Genomic DNA, 24,621 nt, shown 5'->3' on the forward strand with positions numbered 1-24,621 from the left:
TCTAGCCGCTACGACTGTGCGAGATGTTCCTGTACACAATGCCACCACTTGGTTGTGCCGTTCAGTATAATGCTGTTCCTGCCTGGTATCTTCCATCCGCCACTATGTAGTGTGGACGTCTCTTGAGGCCTCTCTGCAGCAGTCTGCACCTTGGTCCTCCTGAGTGTGGTAGACCCCTGCTTCAATGGATCTGGTGCTCAGTGCCATGTTCCCTGTGTGCTATGATCAGTGCCTCAGTGCTGTCTTTTAGTACCAGCTCTTTCCAAGCCACTTGATAGATTTCCCAATGTCAGCCAACTCGGCTATCTGTATGTGTAATCCATGCAGGGTCTGTGTGTTTGCCATGGCACTTCTTCTGCTTGGTCTTCCTCCATGTCTGCTGCTGCCTCAGGCATTCTCTCAGCAGAACTCATCTTTGGGCGCATCTTACTGATGTACTCCTGGAATGTTCCGGGTTTCATCCATGACAGTGCGCTTTGACGACTTCACCAAGCCCTGCCGCCTTCTTTCCGGCTGGTATACAGTCTCTGGGTGTTGGACTTGCGGGTGGAAACTACCGTGCATTTTGATGAGCTTGGTCTTCACATCGCGCACTTCCATGTCCTCCTTTGGCCAGCTCATTATACAGGCAGGGTATCTGATGACCGGCAGGAGGCGTATATGTTGATGGCGCTAGATCTTGTTCTTCCACTGAGCTGGCTCTTCAGACCTGTCTTATCCTTTTGTGATACTTGGATTGGGGTGTTGATTCTTCCTTGCCTTCCTCATCATAGGTGTTCATGTGGACTGTGGGACGCCAAGTACTGTGTAGCTCTCTGTATGTCTGCAAGTGGCCCGCTGTAAGTTCCACCCCATAATCTTGTACTCCCTCCCTCTCATTCACTACCATCCAGCCACACTTTCTCAGTCGAATGAATCCCAATATCCTCACTGTAGCATCGCAGGTCAGGCGAGATTAGCGAGTCGATGTCTCGTTCATTTATAGTATACCTAGCTTGATGTCATCCATGAGAGTGAGGTGGACTGATGGTAGTTCCACTCCTGAACTAGTACCATAGCCAGTCCTCTTGATTTTCTGCTGAGGGGGTAAGCGCTATGCAGAACAGCAGCGGGACGTGCTACCTGGTAGTATGCCGCCTTGATGCCACTTGTGCAAGCTGCTTGACGTTGACTTCCAGGTTGTCTTCATAGTCCCCTTGAGTTCTTGAGGAAGGTCCTTGTGTTTGTTGACTTTGATATAGCGCCAGACATTTCCAGATCCACGTGTGCGGCATTGATTCGTAGCCTTTCCTTGTAGCTCAATCCAGGCTGTGCTCAATTGTCTGTCTAGATCTGGACGCTTCTCTATCTTATGAGCAATGGTGTTGTTCCAATGCCCTTCTGAGCTGTGCTCATGTACTGGCCCATATGTCCTGTAGCTTGGCATTATGATGCCCTGATAGACTTTCTGTGTGTGTGGGCATAGGTATTGGTGGTAGTTGTAACGAGTTCTGTTCCCTTGTAGGGGTCTTTCATGATCAGCACTGTCCTTCCTTTGTGTTAGCCGTTTGGGTGGGAGTCTGTGCTAGCAGCTGGTTCTATCTGTGCTGCTAGGCGTTATGCACTGCTGTTAGTTTTCTTTAGCAGTAGGGTGGATCATGTCTAGGTCAGTGCTGTCCCGCTCGTTCAGTGTTTCTTGACCTGCTGCTGTTCCATGTCTTCTACGTGATGTGATGCTTTTCTGTTCTGGGAGATTGCTCTAGCTCTGTTTCCGGGTTCCTCAGCCCTTTGGCACTGGTGTTTAGAGTCGTTCTCTTTATCCATATGCTTCTGTCCAAGTACTGTTCAGTTTGCTGTATTGCACTTTGCAGTTAGGGAGTACACTTGGATGTTCTTTGGAGAACAGGATATTTACTCTTTGGACCTCTGCTTCTTCTAGTGTATCTCCTTTAGCCTGGTTAGCATGGCTGTGAGCCTTTGTTAGGCGTCTCTAGGGCTTCGAGGGAGTCGGCCTCGTCATTTTTCCAGTAGCCGGTATCCTTAATCTCATAACCGCTTCTGTGTTACCACCAGCTACTAACTTTCTCTTCCGGTCTCCTTGATCGTTATCCCCACCTCATTTGTCCAGGGTGTACATACGCTTGTTTTATTGTCGTTGTAGCAAGCATCTCAGGTATATACAGAGCATGTAGCGAATACCAGTCATTGGTTTGAGTTAATGATGGTAGTAGGGATTGTCATGAGGGTCTATTGGCATTTCTAACATACTTCTGATGGTACTTCTCCACTGAGCCTTGGTAATGGCTTTACTCAACTAGAGTCTTGAAGGATTGGACTGTAGCTATTTCTCATGCTTATGCCTTCATAGTTCAGCTCTCGCTGCTCTCAATGACATAGGTACGGGTGCAGTGGAAGTTTCGCTTTCAGGTGATGGGCTGCCCATCCACCTGTTCTTTCCAGGATCTTACTTAGTCTGGGATCTGTAATGGGAGTGTTTATTTCAGCTGCTGACAGATTCACTCTTTATATGTTGAGTGTTGGGAAAGCTCGTTGTCTCCATAACGTGTCTGGATGAGGAGGTCTTTGTCGCATCCACAGTCCCCCAATACGTTTCTATATCCCCTCCTCCTTAGTCTACTGTTGTAGTAGCATTCCATCAATTCCAGGTTCTCTTGTCTCATCCATGAATGGTTTGTTCCAGTAGCCCGCTTATCATCAGATTGTCCTGGTTCCTCAACATCTGGCACGGACCTTGTTAATCCAGGCGACGTCCAAGCCGGCATGACTCTCCTAGCTCGTGTCACTCTCATATTTGAGGTAGACAGGTGAAGCGTTAGGGGATCTTTTGCCCAAGGACCCCTACTGGAAAGTTGGGTACCAAGCTGGATTTGAACCCCGGTCTTTTGTATCAAAGGGTGGCGCTCTTAACCACTATGCTATCTAGTCACTATATGTATTGTATATATATATACACACACACACACACACACACACTTCTTTATGGGAACTACAAGTTCTTTTGGACTGGGAGAGGTTTAACCTGGGCATCTTTCAAGATCTGACAGTAGATTTTTCAGACCATAAAAAATATGTGGATCCTATGCATTACCACCAGAGTAGCCTGAGATATGGATTTGTATCTCATTGGATATCCAACCACTACATAGATTAGAAATGCAGATGATAATGTTGATTAACCTCTCACACCCTTCAGTATTTTATATAACTGTAATACCTGTGGGTCCAATCCTGCAAGGCAGTGGGCACCCTGAGCTGACATTGGCTTCTGTAAAAGCCAAGGGAACTCAGTACCTCTCAAGGCTCAGTCTATATAGGGATCATTGGACCAGATCCTCAGCTTGTGTAAATCAATTAATCCCCATTCGATCCATGGTGCTTTGACAGTTTACGCCAGCTATTGATCTAGCTGTCTATGTTTAAAAATGGATTCTGGGCTCTTAGTTTAAAATATTTTGGAGATATAAACTATCCATATAAAAGTCTGCTGGCATGTTTGAGACTGGTAGAGTGAAGGAAATGTCAAGGAGAATTTGCCACGTTAAAAACAGCATGTCATTTCACTTCACTTCTCAACTCCCATTCCCATGTACATGGGGTTGGAGTGCTAACAATTCTTCACTACTCCTTCTGGTCAATAGCACAGGTTCGTAGATCTTGTAGTTCCAGTCCTTTTCTCTTAAAACTTAACATGACAAAGTTGTTCATGTATCCTTGGTCTTCCACATCCTTTCCTGCTGTCGTCTTTCTCCCATGCTTTCTTCTTCTCCTGTCTCTACTTGCATAACTTCATGGTTTTTTGGGTTTACTTTCAAACCATGGTCTTCAAAAACAGATGCCTGCTTTGATACCATGTTTCCCAGTCCCTCTTTGCTGCCAATCAGAAGGGCCAGATCTTCAGCATACATTTGTTTTCTATGTGTCCCCACAGTCTTGATTAACTCCATAATTAGAGTGAAGAGAAGTGGACTCCGCACACTGCTCTGACTCAATCCTACTGTCATGCCAAAACTCTTTGAAATTCCATGTATTGTTATCACCTTAACTCTTGAGGCTCTCTATACACTTCCTTTATCATATCCACTTCTTGAAGCCCCCCTTCCATCCACCTCAAGAGTCCAAATACTAACTCCCACAAAACCAAGTCATATGCTTTCTCAAGATTAATAATTGCTACATAGCAGCCATGCCCTCCATTTATCATTCTTTCAGACTTTGGTTTCATTGCAAATATGAACAAATGTACCAAGCAAAGAAACTATTTTAGAAAATGTCACTGTGAATACAATAGAAAGATTTTGCATTCTGATTCTGTTGTGCAGTCAAGACAGATGATATGCTTATTGCTATTTTAGGCTTGGTAATGGAGGTGCATGCAACTTACAAGGAGAATGAAAATTGCACGATAGTGTCATTTTTACAAGATCCTGGGGCAACACAAGGGAGCCTTAAAACAAACCAAGAGGACCACTTCATGATTGCTTGGTTGTGACCATGTCATCTCTACCCACCTGAGTGATTCATGGCAGCCAGAAATGTCTCTTGAAACTATTGGCAGCTATTGTAATGTAGAACACTCACTGTAAACTGGAGGACTAGGCTGGTGCCTGGCATCCATAGAATAATGGGGAAAATAGAGTAGTTTAAGTCATCCCTTAAGCTGTTCCAGAGACACACAGCAGTTTTAGCCCAAATGATCAAACCTGAATGAGTAAAATTAGGCATCAGCCTCCATATTTAGACACCTATATGCATATTCTGATGTTCACAATTGCTGAGCACCTGCAGTTGTCATTGACTTTAACAGGAGATGAATTTTGGATTTGAAATGTGTGGCCCTTTTGTTTCATATAAGTATTTTGTAAATACATATGTCTTTAAATAAAGAAAACACCCAACAAACCAACCAAAGTTGTACATGAAGACACACCAGAGCTGGGTTTTGTGGATAAAACAGTGATATTTACCTGAGCAGCAATTGAGGCCTTACAGACTGAAAAAGGCTTCTTGAACCAAAATGACAGAATTTTTGGGGGGGTGAGGAAATGAAGAGAGGATCAGAACATGACTTTTTTTTTTATTTCACTCAGTGGGTTTTGCATCATTGAAAATACAAAATTTTTGCTTTGTAACTACGACAGAAGAGGAAAAATAATTCAGAGCTAGAATATAAATATTAGGTTCTCATAGCTTAGGTTGATTGTCTTGTAGAGATGATTCAGTCCGTTTTGGGGAGAGGATGAATGGTGTATCTGTTGAAAGACCCTTCTCCTCCCCGACGCCCTTTAGAGGCTAGTGGAGAGACGGATTGCAGTCCTAGAGGAGACTAATTCGAGTGTTAGGCTGGTTTTTATATCATTGCTTTACTCACAGGTAGAATAGATTCTAATGGAGAACTAAAATGAAGGAATGAGTTGAAACGCAACAGTATCTCTTCATACATGTGGATGTCAGGTCAATATGGAAAAATTATGGAAAAAAATAAGTCTATTTAGTAATCAATGTTCTGGTCACAGTCAGATGACAGAGAGCCTTTGCTGAATATCTTGATAGCTTGGTTCTCAAACTACATTAAAAATAAGTAAAAATCCTCCTTTCTAATTTGTGAGGCGAGGAAAATGCAGTGAATGTCCTGAAAAAAAGTTTTGTAATATATCTGTCTAGATAATTGACATTCAACTGTGGAGTTTCCTTTTCTGGGAATACAATATTTCTATGTCCAATCCTAAATATGCTACAATAATAAATATAAATTATTGGCATATTATTATTGCACAATTTGAATATCTCATTTCCAGATATAATAATGCAGTACTTTGTGATGGAAAGAGCTGATGTTATTGTGCACTTGTAGTTTGTGTCTATGACCAGGATAATTGGAGCTGTCTATCTGAAGACAAAATGTTCATTATCATCTTCCTGTCTTCAGTCATTACATTCAAATATTTGATTATGCATGCATACCTTTTCTCCAGAATTTTCTCACAACAAGTCCTGTGCATTGTCTGAAATATGTTAAAAATAGAAACATCTGAAATGTACATTTGCACATCAGCACCTGATTTCACTTTGATTTATGAAGAGAGAGGTTCCCTCAGAGCATAGTGCACCCAGTTTGGTTGGTCTCATAGAATAAGGTTGGAACTTGCTTTTCCCCCAGATTATTCTAATACCTGAAATGGTGCTTATGTACTTTTTGCCATTTATGCCCACTGTATATCGTACAGACATGATGGGGCAAGAAGTAAATTGATCTTCACTTCACATGATGATACAGTCAACTGAATTACAGTTGACAGAAAATACGAATACTAGTACAGAAGGGGCAGTAAGGGCCTCATACTGTTCTCATTAAAGTCAATGACAACAGGCTTGTTGACTTCAATGGGAGAAGAAAGAGGCCTAATGTACTGTCACTTGTTTTGTGTGTGTGGGAAAGATGTAGAACACTATTATATGTATGTTAGGATTTTATATTGCCACCCATCAGTGTAGTATCTCAACACAATTCTGTGCTGAACCTGTTCCCTACATTATTATTAGAATATTTTAGTGGTAATTTATTTCAGCCTGACCACTGAGATATTTCTCATTTCTCTGGGTGTCCTTGAAAGCAGGGCTGGAAATTACAATTTCTGGTTAATGAGAAGTCATAGGACCTGTTGATCTTACATGACTTTCCATCCTTCAGTTCATTTATTCGTCTAGTTTTAAAGTCAAAATTGTATAGAATATATACGTTATCCGATTAAAAACTAATCCTCCCAAGCCTAATTATAAGGTATGTGTTTCCTGATGATCTCTCTTCCACAAATTATTCTCTCTAATTAGTTTTCATGGATGACAAGGGAAAGATGTGTTCTGAACCCTCCAAGAGCTGATTTAGCATTAAATGGCTATTCAGTGGATTGGTTATCTTGACTTTATTGTACTATAGGTAAAATGCTAACAAAATCCAGGTTAACAAACAAAAGTTTAAAAGCAATTTTTTTTTTTTTTTTAAGAAAATGTGTTTGATATGTAAATATTAGTTTCTGGAGTTTTGAGTTCATTGTTTTTCTCTTAAGCTCCCTCTTTATTTCCATCTTTTCCTAATGGTACTTAATAGGCTTGGGCCAAAAATAAAATTACAGGTCAATCAAGATGGAAGGGAAGCTCAAATGTTTGTAATCCTTGGGCCTACAAAGAAAGAATGAGGTTTAGAATAAAATTACTTCATTTTCTCTCTTTTTGATCATTTGAAATAATTAAGCAAGTTGCTGAATTGAGTCCATAATCTTGAAATTCTTAACTTTAGTGGAGTTTGTGGTCAATGGAGACCTTGCTGTTGGTCCACAAAGAATTGTCTCATTACCTGGAGTTGGTTCTTGCTCAGGTCCAGAAGCTAGAGCATATCACAAAACAGCTACAAATTCATTAACACTTTCCTAATATTTTGCCATATAAGAAATTGCTGTAATTGCCAGAGAGATGTTTTGAGATTGAAAGAGAGAGGCAGTGAAAATGAAGTCTTTGGCTTAAAGAAAAAGGGATTGATTCTCTCCCTTGGGTACAGTGGAGGGAGGAGACTGACAGGGAGCTGTTTGTGGTTCCCTGATCCTCACCCAACAGCCACCACAGGGGCAGCTCTAAGTTATTCTGCTGAAGGGACATCCTTGCCAGCAGAAAATTGGGCTTGGTGGGAAATAGCTCGTCTATTCTCCCTGTTCTGTCCTCTTCCAACACACCCTCTTCCTTTCCTCATTCCAGCACAAGTGGTGGGGAAGTCAGGCAGCAGAGCAAAGTAAACTTGATGGCAGAAAATTCAGGTCAAAGTCCTTGAGCTTCTCTTTTTGGTACAGTACAAGCAAAGAACACATGATTTTAAATCTGCTTTGCCTGAGAGGAATTTGGATTTTTGATTACATATCAGAGATGTCTAACTATGACTTATCTAATAATATAATAGATGCTTTTAGTTCATCTTGATTAGGAATCTTGTGGAAATTAAGATTCATACCATCCGTCTTAAGCCCATCCAGTAGAGTACTAAAATTAGTATCATGAATGGAGATATTAAATTACATCTTTGGCTTTATTGGTTCTTGAAACTGCTTGTTATTATGAATGTTGGTGAGGAGTTCAGTGCAAATTACTGTTATTTTAATAATAACTGCATTATGTCAAAAATGCAAAATATGCAACTCTCAGGACACAATATTTAGTTAGAATTTTTGGAAATGTAATTTTAGACATAGGCTGTATATGGAGAACTCTGTCACAATATATCATTTTAAGCTGATGATATTCCTGTCCAGAAAATATACTGTAGTTTGTTTGGAAGAATTAAATGTGTTTAATCAAGAATAACATTATGAGTTGACACCTAATTTGAAAGTGCTGTCCCACATCAGTGCATGGTTGTCTGTCAGCTGCAGGAGTGTGTCAGAGAGGGAGGAGAAAAGACAGACATTTTCATTTCAGGTAGTTTAATTAACACTAATTAGTCTCTCTGCACTGACATGCACACAGTAGCTATGGTCCTTCGGCTACTTTTAAATCTTATTTAATAAAGCAGATCAGGAGAAAAAAGATGCTTATATTCATTTTGTTGTTAATTTAGTTCAAAAGAAACCATACAAAAGTAGTTTGATAACATTAAAATGAAATAATCATGGTTAATGTTGTCTGAAGGAAATACAACAATGTAAATATCTTAGTGTTATCTGATATTATAGGCTGACTTCATTTTGTATTTGTAAATTGAATGCTTAATAAGGATTGCTCTGTTCAAAGTTTCCACAGAAGCAATTAAAACTTTATATTTTTTTCAATTAGTTTACCTCATATGTATTTTTTTTACATTTCCTTCAGTTCCTCCAGCAATTACTTTTCTACAGAAGTCCTTTAATGCTACAGCAGATCGGGGAGAGGCAATTACTTTATTCTGTAGAGCCACGGGCTCTCCTGCACCTGAAATCAGCTGGCATAGGTAAGTTCAGTTTAGATCTGTATATCAGAAAGATTTGAAATGTGTTAGAAGTTTGTATCATACTGAAATAAACTATCTCAATTGTGTTTATGGCTGTTTATAGGGAATTGCTCAACAAATTAAATAACAGACACTTGATCAAACTATGTTTATCATCAAGAAAGAGAAACTGGAAAATATCTAACATGTTTTAACGTGCCTCACATTAAAGGAGAAACAAATAAAGTTGAAGAACTTATGACTTTAAAAAAGGCAACAGATGTATTTCTGAATTTCTCCATGAAATTTTCACACTCCAATTACATATACAACTACCTAAAATAACATAGAGTACAGATTAATGCTATAAATACATGTCCAAAACACACAGTAACAGTATCATATTATACATCAATGCAATGTAAAAGAATATCTATCTTAAGCTGATTTTAGTCATCTGATCTTCCAGTGCAGCCAGATATTCAGTAACAGTTATGGCTTCTGTGTGTTGTGTTAGTTTGTCTGGATATTTGATTCCATTAATTTCAGACAGGTTGTGGATACTCTTGCAAATCTGATTCTCTTAAAAACAGAAAACTGTTTGGGTGATATGGGGTATATCTTCCAGGTGAAGTCAGTGAGATGTATATGATTAAAACTGTGCAATTTTGAAAACTTGCCACATAACATCTTTAAGGATCTCAGCTTTTCATTGGTTTCTCAGCTTTTTCATGCATATTTATGGAACAGACTTACATGCCTTTTGTTTCAACACCTGATCTATTCACAAAGGATACAGTCCAATGTCAAGGTGTGAAATAGCTCAGATTCCTTGTATAGACATGTATTTCTATTTGGGGCTTGAATGAGTTATCCCCCTATGTGCTCTTTCAAAGGGATCAAGAGATTTGTGAACATCTTTCAGCATGCACTGGACTCCACAGAGATTCTCCTCAGCTGTCTTCTCTCATTGTTACTCAGCATTTGAAACTTAAAAGATTCTGTTAGATTCGTCTTCGGTAGATGTTGGTTTCCCTTGATTGATACCTGCTTTATGACACATGTTGTGTCTAATGGTGTGCTGACTTTGTCTGACATGAATTCATTTGGATTGCAGAAGATGCAAATAAGTGCCATCTTTGCCCCACTCACTAATATAGATGAAAATTCAGTTTCTATCATATGAAACAAAAGTAAAATAAATATTGCAAAGCCAAAATTATTTGAAGTAGTGATTTGGAATTCACAAACAAAAGTTTCACACTTTGGGAACTTGGTATCCCTTTGAGGTCATGTTATAAAATGGAACTTCCAGCTGGGCAGGAGTCTCTCGAGTTTATCAGGAATCTGATAACCTCATTTGCCTCACTGCAAGAAGACAATTCAACATGCTGTTTTACATGTTCAAGATGAAAAGGATAGACACGGTCATCTTGTGTCTTGGGGAGCTGTATGTTTAGAATTGCCAGTCTTCAGTGCCATACCTTTAGTACACTTTAATTTGAAAGTATCACAGTAAAATATACAAACAAATTAAACACCTTACAAAAGGCCCTATGCAAATAGTCTGTGGATCAGATACAAGTGAACCAGTCTTCCTTCAGTAGCAATAATGACCCTTCACTAAGGAAAATGGTTGTTGCAGACCTTCCAATACCTCTAGTGGATAAAGCCGTACTCAGGCCCTGAGAGACTGTGTGGTCTAGTGAATGTGGTAGAGGCTTGTAAGCCAGTGGACTTGGGTTTTATTCCTAGCTCTTACTCTGATCTGTGCTATGAGACCTTAGGGAAGTCAAATCACTTCTCTGTTTCTCCTCCTGCCCTTTATTTGTTTTGTCTATTTACAATATAAGGTCTCTGGAGTAGCAGGACTGTCTTTGACTATGTGTATTACAATGCCTGCTGCAATGGGGATTTGATGTTGGTGACAGCACCTAGATGCTACTGAAATACAAATAAGCAATAATAATAGGAGGTGTAAAAGCAGCAGAGAATCCTGTGGCACCTTATAGACTAACAGACGTTTTGGAGCATGAGGTTTCGTGGGTGAATACCCACTTCGCCGGATGCATGTAGTGGAAATTTCCAGGGGCAGTATATTATGCTACAAGCAAGCTAGAGATAACGAGGTTAGTTCAATCAGGGAGGGCGAGGCCCTGTTCTAGCAGTTGAGGTGTGAAACCAAGAGGCGGAGAAACTGGTTCTGTAATTGGCAAGCCATTCACAGTCTTTGTTTAGTCCTGAGCTGATGGTGTCAAAATTTGCAGATGAACTGAAGCTCAAGCAGTTTCTCTTTGAAGTCTAGTCCTGAAGTTTTTTTGCTGCAGGATGGCCACCTTTAAGGTCTGCTATGGTGTGGCCAGAGGTTGAAGTGCTCTCCTACAGGTTTTGTATATTGCCATTCTAATATCTGATTTGTGTCCATTTATCCTTTTTCGTAGAGACTGTCCAGTTTGGGCCGTGTACATAGCAGAGGGGCATTGCTGGCCATATGATTGGCATATATTACATTGGTGGACGTGCAGGTGAATGAACCAGTGATGGTGTGGCTGATCTGGTTAGGTCTTGTGATGGTGTCGCTGGTGTAGATATATGGCAAGTTGGCATCGAGGTTTGTTGCATGGATTGGTTCCTGAGCTAGTTACTATGGTGGCGGTGTGCAGTTGCTGGTGTGAGAATACGTTTCAGTGTGGCAGGTTTGTCTGTGGGCAAGGATTGGCTGCCACCCCACGCCTGTGAGAGTGTGGATCATTGTCCAGGATGGGTTGTAGATCCCTGATGATGCATTGGAGGTTTTAGCTGGGGGCTGTATGTGATGGCCAGTGGAGTCCTGTTGGTTTCTTTCTTGGGTTTGTCTTGCAGTAGGAGGCTTCTGGGTACATGTCTGGCTCTGTTGATCTGTTTCCTATTTCCTCGTGCGGGTATTGTAGTTTTGAGAATGCCTGGTGGAGATTCTGTAGGTGTTGGTCTCTGTCTGAGGTTAGAGCAGATGCGGTTGTATCTCAGTGCTTGGTTAGACAATGGATCGTGTGATGTGCCCGGGATGGAAGCTGGGCATGAAGGTAGGCATAGCTATCAGTAGGTTTTCGATATAGGGTGATGTTATGTGACCATCACTATTTGCACCGTGGTGTCTAGGAAGTGGCTTCCTGTGTAGATTGGTCCAGGCTGAGGTTGATGGTGGGGTGGAAGCTGTTGAAATCGTGGTAGAATTTTTCCAGAGTCTCCTTCCCATGGGTCCAGATGATAAAGATGTCATCAATGTAGCGTAGGTAGAGAAGGGACGTGAGTGGATGAGAGTTGAGGAAGCGTTGTTCCAGGTCAGCCATAAAAATATTGGCATATTGTGGGGCCATGGGGTCATATGAGGTGGTAATTCAACTGTTTCCTTATTGAGTGGAGCAAACTTGATTCCACTTGTTATTCAAAATGTATATAGCCAATTTCATTTCTGATTTCACTTCCATTGACTAATCATTCACACCTTGGTTTTGAATTAATGTAGCTCAAAATCTGATGCTATATTTCTGCTTGCTCTCATGCTCATCTCAAAGACATCTCAAGATGTGTTTTAAGTAGAGCTGAGCAAAAATTTCAGCTGAATTATTTTTTTTCAACCAAAAAAATCCAGATTTCAAAATAGTTCATAAATTCATATAGATTTGCCCACATTATTTTGGTTGAAAAAATGTTTAAAAAATCTGGGAAAAAATTAATACAGTTCATTTTCACCTTTTCAGAATAAACCATTTTGATTTCTCGATTCAAATCAACTTTTTGTTTTGAAATATTTAATTTTATTTTCATTAAATAAAAATGTGAAAAATGCTTAAAATAAAAATTAAACTTTTTGGTTTGGATTAAACAAAACATTAATTTTTTTATCACTTCAATTAGCCAAAACAGAAAATGTAAACAATGTTTTCAGGTTGACCTTATTTTATTTTATTTATTTTTGGAATTGCCAGTGAACCAAAAAAATCCATTCAGATATTGTTTCCTCTGAAATTAATAGAGCAGGTTCGAGGGGGAAAAAAACAGATCAAAATATTTACTTTTCTTTTTATTTCTGATAAGTTAATTTTAAAGTTTACTCCACCAAAATCTTGCCGCTTGTAGCCAATATGAGGATGCTTTTACAAGAGATTGATCTATAGGTCTATATTTGGAACTAATTCAAAGTGTTTCCTCAGCATTACTGCTTCATTGACATTGTAGAGATATGGTGGGTGAGGTAATACATTTTATTCAAACAAATTCTGCTGGTGAAGGAGACAAGCTTTGAGCTACACGAGATTTTGTTCAGGTGTGGGATTAGAATGTTATTTTGTCTTGTTTAGTACTGTGTGCTATTTCTGTTGTTGGTGAAACAATGTTATTTTGGCCTTTGTTTTCGAAAGCTATCAGAAATATCCTATTTAGATTAATCTTCACTCCCCAACTAGAGTTTGATTGTGTTAGATTTTAAAAGCAGCAGAGAATCCTGTGGCACCTTATAGACTAACAGAGGTTTTGGAGCATGAGCTTTCGTGGTGAATAACCCACTTCATCAGATGCATGTAGTGGAAATTTGCAAGGCAGGTTATATATGCTAGCAAGCAAGCTAGAGATAATGGGTAAGTTCAATCAGGAGGATGAGGGCCCTGTTTAGCAGCTGAGGTGTTGAAAACCGAGAGAGGAAAACGAAGTTTTTCAGGACCAGACTTCAAAGAGAAACTGCTGAGCTTCAGTTCATCTGCAAATTTGCACATCAGCTCAGGATTGAACAAAGACTGTGATGGCTTGCCAACTACAGAACCAGTTTCTCCTCTCTTGATTTTCACACCTCAGCTGCTAGAACAGGGCCTCGTCCTCCTGATTAAACTTAACTCGTGTATCCCGCTTATGCTAGCATATATATACGTGCCCCTGGAAATTTCCACTACATGCATCTGATGAAGTGGGTATTCACCCACGAAAGCTCATGCTCCAAAACCTCTGTTAGTCTATAAGGTGCCACAGGATTCTCTGCTGCTTTTACAGATCCAGACTAACACAGCTACCCCTCTGATATTAGATTTTAAAGTAGACTGTGAGAAGAAATGTGATCTATTGTTCGGGAGCTATGACTTTGCATTCTGTTTCCAACTCTGCCATTGAGTTCTGTGACCTTGGGCAAGTCTCGTATCCTCTCTGTGCCTCAGTTTACTTATCTGTAAAATGGGTACTGTATAAAAAGCACATAGAGATCTTAAGGTGGAAAGTGCTAGAAATATGCAGAGTACTATTATTGTAATTTATTTACCACTTATGTGAAAAGGAATAGAAGATTTGCATTTATGCCAAGATATCTACACACTTATGCTACATACTAGGGTATCAATCAATAAGAAATAAATAGTTTTTTTACAATACTGTAGATTTTTACAGTACTGGATAGAATACATCTGATTCTACAAACTGAAGTAGTAATAAATATTTCTTTTTTCACTGATAACCTGTACAATTAAGCATCCTGTAAATTTTCAGGGATTTTCTGGGGAAAATCCTGCTAGCCTGGGAGACTAGGCACTGGGCATTCTCCGTTACACAAATTTCAGTGGAGTTTTCCAATAATACTCTATCTACGTTGCATTACTATCAGTAATATGGTTCATCAGAACTAGCTCTTGAGACAGGGCCAGACCAGGAACCCATTATTCAATCCCCACTGACTTCTGTGAATAATAGGTTCACATTTTATGTATTGGTTTTGTATGGAGATTTTTTCCCCAAAAACAGCTGTTGAATGAGTAATACTCACTTGAAAACAATAGGAATTTCATATGACAACCATTCAAATGAAATAATGAGTTTTGATTTATGGAAGTATTCTATTAGTCCTGTTTCGTTGCTTCACATTGTTTTAAATTACTTATATCTCACAAAATTCTTTGTAATATTTTTTATGGCCTAGTCCTGACACAGCCAAAACTCTCATTGACATCAGTGGAAATTTTTCTTCCGTAAGGAATGAAAGATTTAGGTTTCTTATGGTATAATCTTTTCTTCCTTATAGTTGAATAGAGCCAGATTTCAACTGAGTTAAAAATTCATTTTTCAATTTGTCCCCTGGGATTTTATTTTCAGTTTCCCACATGCTGCTACAATTAAGGGTCAAATTCAGCCCTGGCACAAACAGGTGCTTCACCACTGAAGTCAGTTGAGCTACAGCCAGGCTAAGCTTGTACCAATAACATTTAGCACTCTTGTAAGTTCCCTTTGTGGTGTTTGACTCAGTAAGCAAAATGTTGACCAAACCAGGAGCTTCAGGACTGGAACCAAATCCTCCTTTGTGCAGTACTTATACGATAGAGATTTAACTTATTGATCATCTGTCTATGCCAATTGTTTTATCTATGTTCATATGGGAGCATAAGTAAACATTATATTAAATTCCAGTAGCATTTTGGATTTTGTATTATGCATAATTAAGGGAATTGAGCTAATGTGTCAGTGTTTCCATACGAATCTATTAAATCACTTACATATTAGTCTTGGGAGGTATAGAAGAAGAAAGATGAGCAAAGATTAGTTGTTGCTTTACGTAATATGTGAATATACCTAGTTAAAAATGTATTGCTATGAAGGACTGAAGTTGATGGAGTTACACTAGTTTAAAACCACAATAAGTGAGTGAAGAATTCCAGCAGAATTCAAATTCCCAAGTTTGTAAGATAAGTGTGGTACAATCCTGCAAGCCATACCCATGTGAGTAATCTCACTGAAATCAATGCAACTAATTGCAGGATCAAGCCCTTTCTCTTTAGTGACAGGACTTAGAATTAACCAACAAAGGAAATAATCTTCTAATGTGGCACCTTAGAGACTAACAAATTTATTTGAGCATAAGATTTTGTGGGCTACAGTAGCCCATGAAAGCTTATTCCCAAATAAATTTGTTAGTCTCTAAGCTGCCACAAGTACTCCTGTTCTTTTTGCGGATACAGACTAACATGGCTGCTACTCTGAAATCTTCTAATGTGTAACACGTATCTGCTTGTTCTCAAATATCAGTATCAATTTAGGTCTGTGCCATTCCCTAGAAGTCCCAGTTTACTTTCAGATCATCCTGACTGTAGGACATGTTCGTGACAAGAGATATTTTGGAATCATTATTTACCTCAGATACTCTCTTGCATCTCCTACTGAAATCACTGGAAATGGTATGGAAATATCTGAGTGCAGAATTTAGTCTGCTATAATTTGCTGAACAAATAAAGTAACTCACATTGAAAAGGAGATGAGTGAATGTCACCATCACGTTTATAAAATGGAAGCATCAATGGATTAAAATTGGAGTGAGTTTTAACTTTGTTATAAAAATACAAGACATAAAGATAACCCTACCAATGTTTTGCTGCTAGCATAAAATTAATCTTCCATATAAAGGATCTATATTCTTGCTTAAAATAAGATATACTTTGAATTATTTTAGTATTTGTTTTAATAAATATGACTATCACCATAAAATGAGCAGAAAGAAACTAAAAATCACCATGGACCCACTTTTTAAACTTGGGTGCCTAAAACTGGGCTCCTAAATCATACATAGACACCTAAAAATCATTGGCCTGATTTGGTCCCCCAAATTTCATTAAAGTCAGAGAGAGCTCAGCACCTGTGACAATCAGACAACTTTTATTTATTTATTATGTGAAGAAGGTGCATGACTGAGCAACAGAAAAACAGGTCAAAGGAAGCTTAGAGCAAAATAGAGCAAATATGGCAAAGCGAAGGGAAATAATGTTAGGATTACATCCTAGTGGAACAAGTGCACAGTATAATTGAGTACATGCCAGGGTGCTGAAGTGAGTTGCTCAAGTACTGATCGACCGTCAGAGTATTCAGATGTTTCATTATTTCTAAACCATCTCTACTGCACATATCCCAGTGACTGGAGTTTTGTTTGTTTACTGATTTGTGGCTAGCCAACAACAGCTGAGAAGAAAAAACTGATGCAAGTTGTTTATGTGCCAGTGTACTATATATGAAAGTAGTATGAAACCATTTTTATACATTATTGCACTAATGTGAATAGTACTGTCATTAAATCAATGTTAAAACTTATTGGAATGAAAATGCTATACTGTTTCTAATTAATTTTATATTTTAGAATATGGTAACAAATATCATTTGACAAGGCTTTCTGAGCTTCAAAATACAATCCAGAATGATTTCCTTATGCCCAGGATTTGGACACATTTAAAAAGACACCCAATTACACACTCAAACAATTTACATCAGATTGAAATCAACTGCTTTCCAAATATAATGCCAGACTCTACCACACATTTTTGTGTGTGTGCTTTTTAAGGTAGCAAAATAGTCACATCCACCAGTGAAAATCACTGAAGTGACTGACACTTCTAAATCAGATTATGAGATACATTGTGTGATTGTAAATCCCTTTTATTCTTCAGGAATGGCAAACTTATTGATGAAAGTGAAAAATATATTTTGAGAGGAAGCAATACAGAATTAACAATCAGAGATATAAAAAATTTTGACGCCGGTCCTTATGTTTGTGGAGCAAAAAATAAAGCTGGAAATGATAAAAAGCAGACATTCCTCCAAGTTTTTGGTAAGTATTTCATGGCATATACTGTCACGATATTTTGTTTCTTTGTTTGTTTTTGTTTTGTCACAGTTATCTGATTGCAGCTGGTTGTAATATTTGATATAAAAAGACATATTGTGACAGATCCTCACTAGGTAGAAAATGAAGTCAGTGGAACACTGTTGATTTATACCATTTGACGATTAGGCTCATATTGAGGTCACAATTTTATTTGTAGATATCAGAACATGGAGGAAAATAAAGTAGCAAGAAGCCCGAGAGAGGCTTTTACGGTCCAAATGCCAGCTTTTTTTTTAAAAAAATTTTTTTTATTTATTTATTTGTTAAATACAAGCAACAGTTACTGGGGAACAGTAGTAACTTACATTATAATTCACGAGTTGTCATAAACAAACATTTAAGGGTTAATTCCTCTTTTACCTGTAAAGGGTTAAGAAGTTCACATAGTCTAGCTGACACCTGACCTGAGGAACCAGTGGAGGGACAAGATGTTTTCAAAGAGGGAGGAGGGAAATCAGTTTTTTGTCTGTTCAGAAATGTTTGTGCTAGAGTGAAGGATCCAGGAATCAGCCATCTAACATTTCTTAAAAGTAGTAAGTGTTTAGAGAAGGAATGTATTTGATTATGTTTATTTTCTTTTGTGACTTTGTTTTGCATGAGAGGGAGAATCAAATTGGGTGTCTTTGTGTAACTAAGGTTTTGCCCAGAGGGACATCCTCTGTGTTTTGAATCTATTGTCTGTGAGAGTAGCTTGCATGCTAATCTCCCAGCGGTATTCCTTCCACCCTTTTTCTTTAATTAAAAGTCTTCTTTTAAGAACCTTATTGATTTTTCCTTGTTTTAATATCCAAGGGATTTTAGATCTGGGCTCACCAGGAATTAGTGGGAGGTAAATCAGTCTCTCCTGCCAGGAAAAGGTGGATAAAGACTGGGGAAATATCTGAGGGGAAGACAAAATTTCCAAATGACTCTCCCATAAATGTTTGTTTAAACTATTTGGTGGTGGCAGCTACTAGATCTAAGCTGGTAAATAAGCTTAGGGGTTATGTCATGCAGGTCCCCACACCTGTACCCTAAAGTTCAGAGTGGGGCTGACAACTTGACATGAGTTATATGGAACTGTGCCCCCAGGATGTGCCCATTGATGCATCAGCCAACTTTTGGCATTGGGTTACAAGGAAAGCTTTCCCTTCTGTTGGCCATTTTAACCTTTACTCCTAAATATGAGTTTGAAATTCTTTTATCTTCAGCATCTGCTGTTCTACAATTCAGATACAGAACACTGAACTGGTAAATTGTTAATTTTCTCTGGTTTCCTTTTAAAAGTTGGCTGTTGGACTGTGAGAAAATGGAGGGCCAGAAGAAGAGGAAAATTTGGGGGTGAAAAACAGGATATTTAGCCTTCTAAATACAGAATTTTTAAGCCAATTAAAACCATACAAGAACAGGAGGGTTATTGTTATTTATTTTATTCATTTTTAAAAAATGCATTGGTTGATCTTAATATACTTTTTTGTTTTTAAGTGAGAAAGTCAAAAATCTTATTGCTCTTTATGAACCCTGTTCCTCCAAGCCGACCTATGTGAGCGGACCCTTCTGCTTACACAGGTGTAATACCATTAGCTTCAATGGAGTTCCATGTAGGTGGAGCCCCACTGCAGACACTAAAGCTCTGTGTGGGTGAAGAGATCAAGACTGCAGAATCAGACTGCAGGATCAAGGCTATAATTTGTTCACTAAAGCCCTAAAGTAAAGAAATGTTCCAGGTGCACAATGCCAGATAAAGAAAGAAGGGGAAAAATTAACCCTAGAGAAGACAAAAAAAAATTCTCACATTTATGTCAGCACATAATGTTGCCACCATGTGCTGACAATGTCTCCTAAATTGTTAAATTAAAAATATAGTATAGTAGAGCAAAGCTGCAATTTACACTGGCAGTGTGTGTAGGGGAATCTGAAATATGAAAGAACTTGACAATTATAATTCTGAAAATACATAATTAAAACAAAATGTATACATAAATTTTCATTGAAATTAACACTAAATATTAACAATTGAAATGACTTAGGCAACAATGTTGAAAACAATTATACTACTGTATTTTTTCAATGTATATATTAAGTCCAGGTTTGTTTGTATTTTTAAAGGGATAATTTCTACCTTTTTATAGAAGTAATACTAAGGATTAAATCCACTCCATCTGTATAAAGTTGTCTCTAAGAGGAAGGCATGAGGAGGACTTGGGAAAGTGGAATCCACATCCCAACCAATCATCAACCATGAACTCTCTGCACCACTTCTGCAGGATGTTGGGAACATTGGTCTGTGGAAATGGCATATGTATAACCCTAACCTTCAGCCTAAACTTCCCCTGTCCTGTCTAATGACTTTCTACATCAGCCTGTATACAGTATTGGCATGACTTGTGCACAGACCATCCTATATGGAAACTGAGACTGACTGAGAAAGGAAGCTGGAACTCAGATGAGAAGCCTGAGAATTGGTGATTAGGAGTGGTTAGGCAAACAGAATGGGACTGGGACGAGGACCGTGGAGTAAGGAAGAGAGAGAACTGGAAGTAAGATAGGTTGGAAGGAGCAGGACAGAAGGGGCTAAGTTTGGGAAGAATGGGCAAGAGGGTCTGTGTCCACTCAGTCACACGCATCTGCAGAGTCTGGAAGGGAACTCATGATTCCTAAGTCTCACCAGTCCTCTGCTATAAGCAAATATCAGTGAAACCCACTGGCAGAATGCTGTGTTACAAAGAGGATGTCAGCCAAGTACACTAGATTCTCTGCTAGCTGAAGTGACAGAGGTCTGTACAGTGGATCTAAGGGTTTCAGCCTTGTAGATGACTCATGTGAGTATTAGTATGATGCTGTATGATGGAATTTGTTTAAGTTGTGTTTTTTTTTTAAACAAGCCTTAAGAAATTATATGTGAGATATACCTATCTCTTAGGGTTGGAAAGGACCCTAAAAGGTCACTGAATCTAGCCCCCTGCCTTCACTAGCAGGGCCATGTACTGATTTTATGCCAGATTCCTGAGTGGCCCCCCCTCAAGGATTGAACTCGTAACGCTGGGTTTAGCAACCCAAGGCTCAAACCACTGAGCTCTCCCTCCCCCCAAATTACACACCAAAAACTGTTATAAATGAACACAATAGTCACAAAATCAAGCACTCAAAATTTAGGAAATGCCACAATTTAGGCTATCTGTACAACCTTAACTTGGATCCCTTATTCATATGCATTATGGTAGTCATTAATTACATGGTCACTAATTATTTTTTTCCACAGGATTACTGCCTCAATCAGTCCATATGATGAACCTACTCTGTGGATAAATGAGGGTTAGGTAGATAAGAAGGCTGTCTATACAACACTTTCTTCCTCTGTTTCCTCAGAAGTTGGAAGGTGTTCACTCTTTGAAGTATTGGGGCAGGTGAGTCTAGCCCTACCCAAGACTAAAGGGCCACCTCCTTAACTAAGGGAGGAACCACTAGGCCCATGCCACAATTGAGTACTGGGGACAAAAAAGGAGAAAACAGCAATGGGAGTGAGGTCAAAAGGTAAGTATGACAAAGCCAGAGGCGGAAACTGAGCACAAAACCCCAGACTGAACTCATCACTCATCAAAGGCATCCAAAGAGTTGGTGGACGTTGCCCGAAGGAACTCTTTCCAGAGATGTGATTAGATGAGGGACTGGAAACAGTTGCAAAGTATCCCTCTGTCCAGCTTCCTCCTGTTCTGATGGATGGCCCACTTGGCCAGTGCCAGAGGAAAGTTAATGAGATAGTCCTGTGACTTTGTCAGGCTACAGATGGGGTGTGCATGAATCAGGACATGCAGGGAAAAGTGCAGCCAAAAACTCAGTAAATGGGTCTGGAGGAGCCAGAAGAGGGGCTGCAATGTGACTCACACTACGCAGATTAATACTAAGCTCTCCCTCTCACTGCAATAGGGACAAGTGTCAAATGAGTTTATCAACTACTCTAGGTACATACCCATTCTCATGGCTCCATGGAGGAGCTGCCAGCTAATATTCCTAGTGGGCTGTGGAACCAGAGTAGAGCACAGACTGGACGTACAGGGTTTCTCACCCTCTGCAGGTGGCAACAGGCCTTGCCACTTGGTGAGCGGGACAGAAGTGCAAGGAAATGGATGGTAATAAGCACAAGTGTATAAAGATGTTCTCATGGCATAGTTTGGAGGCAGATCAGGTGAATGTTATATAGCTGGCTCAATTGGTATATCAGGGACTGTGGGGGAAGCTTTCAGGGATCGGGCTGTATGATGAGTTCAGGAGAGTTAGGGAGCAGCCTCCTGCAGGGCCCACTCAAGAAGAGCAAAAAAAGCAGGAGGCAAGTCTGCTGGACACACAAGGTGGGCATCCCCATGCACTGGACAAGCACAGTGTGGCCCATCCCATCCCTCTCATAGTACAGGAGGATTCTGACTCCTGTGGTACCAGCTAGGACCAATTTCCAATGCACCTAAGGGGACTCCACCACCTGTACATGGAGATGGGTTTCTTTGCAGCAGGGCTTCTGCAGGGAGGTTCTCCTCATCGGCAGTTGCTACAGACCTGGTCACAGAGACTAGTTTCCAGGTCCTAAGGAGGTCCTGGTAGAAGACTGGCTGCTCAGAGAGGTCTCGGGGAAGACCTCTTGGGTGAAGAAAAAGAGCTGTCCATCAGATTGGAGCTCTCAGAGGTGGTGGAGGAAGACATGCACCAGCATGCTCTATGCCTGACTACCTGCAGTGTAAAGGAATCTTTACAGGGAGTGAAGATAGAGGGTGTGGACTTGGCTGTGGATGCAGATGAGGCTCTGTTTGCCTTTCCTCAGGAGAAAGCTCAAGACCCCCACAGAAATCCAGGTCAGCCGCAGCCAGAAAAAAACCCTAGGATTTTCTTGTGGATGCTAGATAGAATTCCTGAGCGCTGGCTCAGGGTGTTGAACTGGTGCCAGAGCATAGACAGTATCAGCTTGTTGAGCACCAGCACCCACCATTAAAAGGAAAGGCACCAGAGCACCCCTATCCATCTCTTCAAATAGTCAGCCATGCTGGCCTCTAGTTCAAGCCAGTTCTTCAGTGGAGAGGGATTGGTGCCAAAAAAAGATAGAGCAGCGGACCCACACCCCACCAGATGGCATGGAGTGCAAGTGGGAGGGAGCTTGCCTGCCACCTGTCCCCAACCATCAGGCCAGAGCTCTGTTACCTGGGCAAAGGAGGACCTTGGTGCAAGCCTCTACCCACAGCAGGTTTTCCAGGTTCCTGGCTATGAGGAGCACATTGCTGGCATCTGCCGACAGGCCCACCCATTAATCTTGCTCCCACAGCACCAATCCCATCATCCTCTTGCACAGGAGACAAAGGAAGGGCTCGTTGCCAATGGTATAGAGCTGGCTGGACAGCGGGAAGCCCTGATGTACCCTTCAGCTATATGTGATGGGTTCAGTCAAGAATCAGCTGAGCTTGACAGAAGTGTACAGTGCCTGGAGAAAGCCCACATGCCAGATGCCCATAGAGTGCTCATGAGATAACTGTGATCTATCCTGTCAAACACCTTCTCCTGGTCCAAGGACAGGAGGGCAGGTGACAGACTATCCCGACATGCAAGATGGAGTTAGTCCCAGACCTGATAGAGGTTATCAAAAAGGTAGGTCTGATTTTGGTGTGCCATGCCTACTAGCACAGACCCCAGCCCCAGCAAGATGGCTTTCGCCATGACCTTGTAGTGTGTGTTGAGGAGTGAGACACAGGCTCAGATGCCAGTTCCTTAGGTCAGGAAGGTAACCCTTCTTAGGTGGCAGTTCAAACACAGCCCGCCAGCACGACATGGGGAGCTCCCTGATACCTAAGAACTTGGCCCAGATGGTGAAGAGGTCCAGACAGTGAATATCTCAACTAGTGGTAGAACTCCATGGTCAGCATGTTAATGCCTGGAGATTTGTTGGTGAATATCAGTTGGAGGGCTTCCAAGAATTCAGCCGGAGTGAGAGGATGCTCTAGCCGGTCCCAGTCGCCTACACTGACCATAACGAGTTTGTCCCACAGGACCCCACAGGTGTTGGCATCAGTCGGATCCAGGGAGAAGAAGCTGGCATAGAAGGCCCTAACCTCTCTCCACATCTCCACTGGGTCCATGAGAGGGATATTGTCCTCTGCCAGGAGGCAAGTGATGTGCTTTTTGGCCCTCTCTTTTTCTCCAGGTGTAGAAGAAGTTGGAGCCATAGTCCTTCTCCCAAAGAAACTGGATGCAGGATCAAATGAAGGGACCACAGGCCAGATGGTCATTGAGGGCCCAAAGTTCATCCCACTTTTCCTGACACACTCTGCAGAGGGACAGGACCCACCACCTCTGTGCCAAGGCAAAGATGTGCTTCTGCTTCTGCCTCTGTCAGGCCAGCCAGAACTCCTGGAAGAACGCCACAAAGCCCACATCCTCAAAAAGGCTGTTATTGAAATGCCAGTAGGCTAGCTCCAGCCTCTCAGATGACATTGAGATGTCATTGATGTCGTGGCCCACAGGTGGTAGTGCGAGAATGGGGCTAGCCTAATGCTGGAGGAGTGCTCCTGCAAGTTGTTAAAACAGGAAATATAAATGAGGTCCAACTCTGAGGGGCATGACCAGGTGTCCTCCACCTGGACATAAGCGAAGGTGGTGGAATCATCCAGGTGGTGGTTGCACCAGATATCCACCAGAGAGTGATAGTCAGTGGTGTTCCTGAGAATGTCCATTTCTGTCTCCCCAGGTGGTCCTGTGGTCAGGTTGGTGTTGAAATCCCCACCTAGCACCAGGAACTCATGCCTGCTGCACCGCTGGGCCCAGTATCAGGGCACAGATATTAACCAGCTTGAGAATCAGCCCCTCTGCACAGACTTGGAGGTGCAGAACGTGTCCCGGCATGACCTTGGCAACCTCCAGTATCTTGGACAATAGGTGTGGGGAAAATAGGGTTGCTACCCAACCTGAAAGCTTGGTGAAGTGGCTGAAGTACTCCTCGTCCCCTTTGGCAACTGAATCAGTGCAAGTCTCCTCCAGAAACATCACAGAAAACCCCCCT

General features: G+C 40.7%; 1 protein-coding gene across 1 annotated transcript in view; it reads left to right on the forward strand.

The window, feature by feature from the left end:
• NCAM2 (neural cell adhesion molecule 2) overlaps window positions 1-24,621 on the forward strand; it is a 586,807-nt gene that overhangs the window by 326,247 nt on the left and 235,939 nt on the right. The window contains exons 5-6 of the mRNA XM_075063719.1: window positions 8,851-8,968; window positions 17,389-17,549. Coding sequence (XP_074919820.1) covers window positions 8,851-8,968; window positions 17,389-17,549 — 279 coding nt within the window. The remainder of the gene's footprint in view (window positions 1-8,850; window positions 8,969-17,388; window positions 17,550-24,621) is intronic.

The sequence above is a fragment of the Chelonoidis abingdonii genome, chromosome 1, assembly GCF_003597395.2.
Source record: "Chelonoidis abingdonii isolate Lonesome George chromosome 1, CheloAbing_2.0, whole genome shotgun sequence".
NCBI classification, from domain to species: Eukaryota; Metazoa; Chordata; order Testudines; family Testudinidae; genus Chelonoidis; species Chelonoidis abingdonii.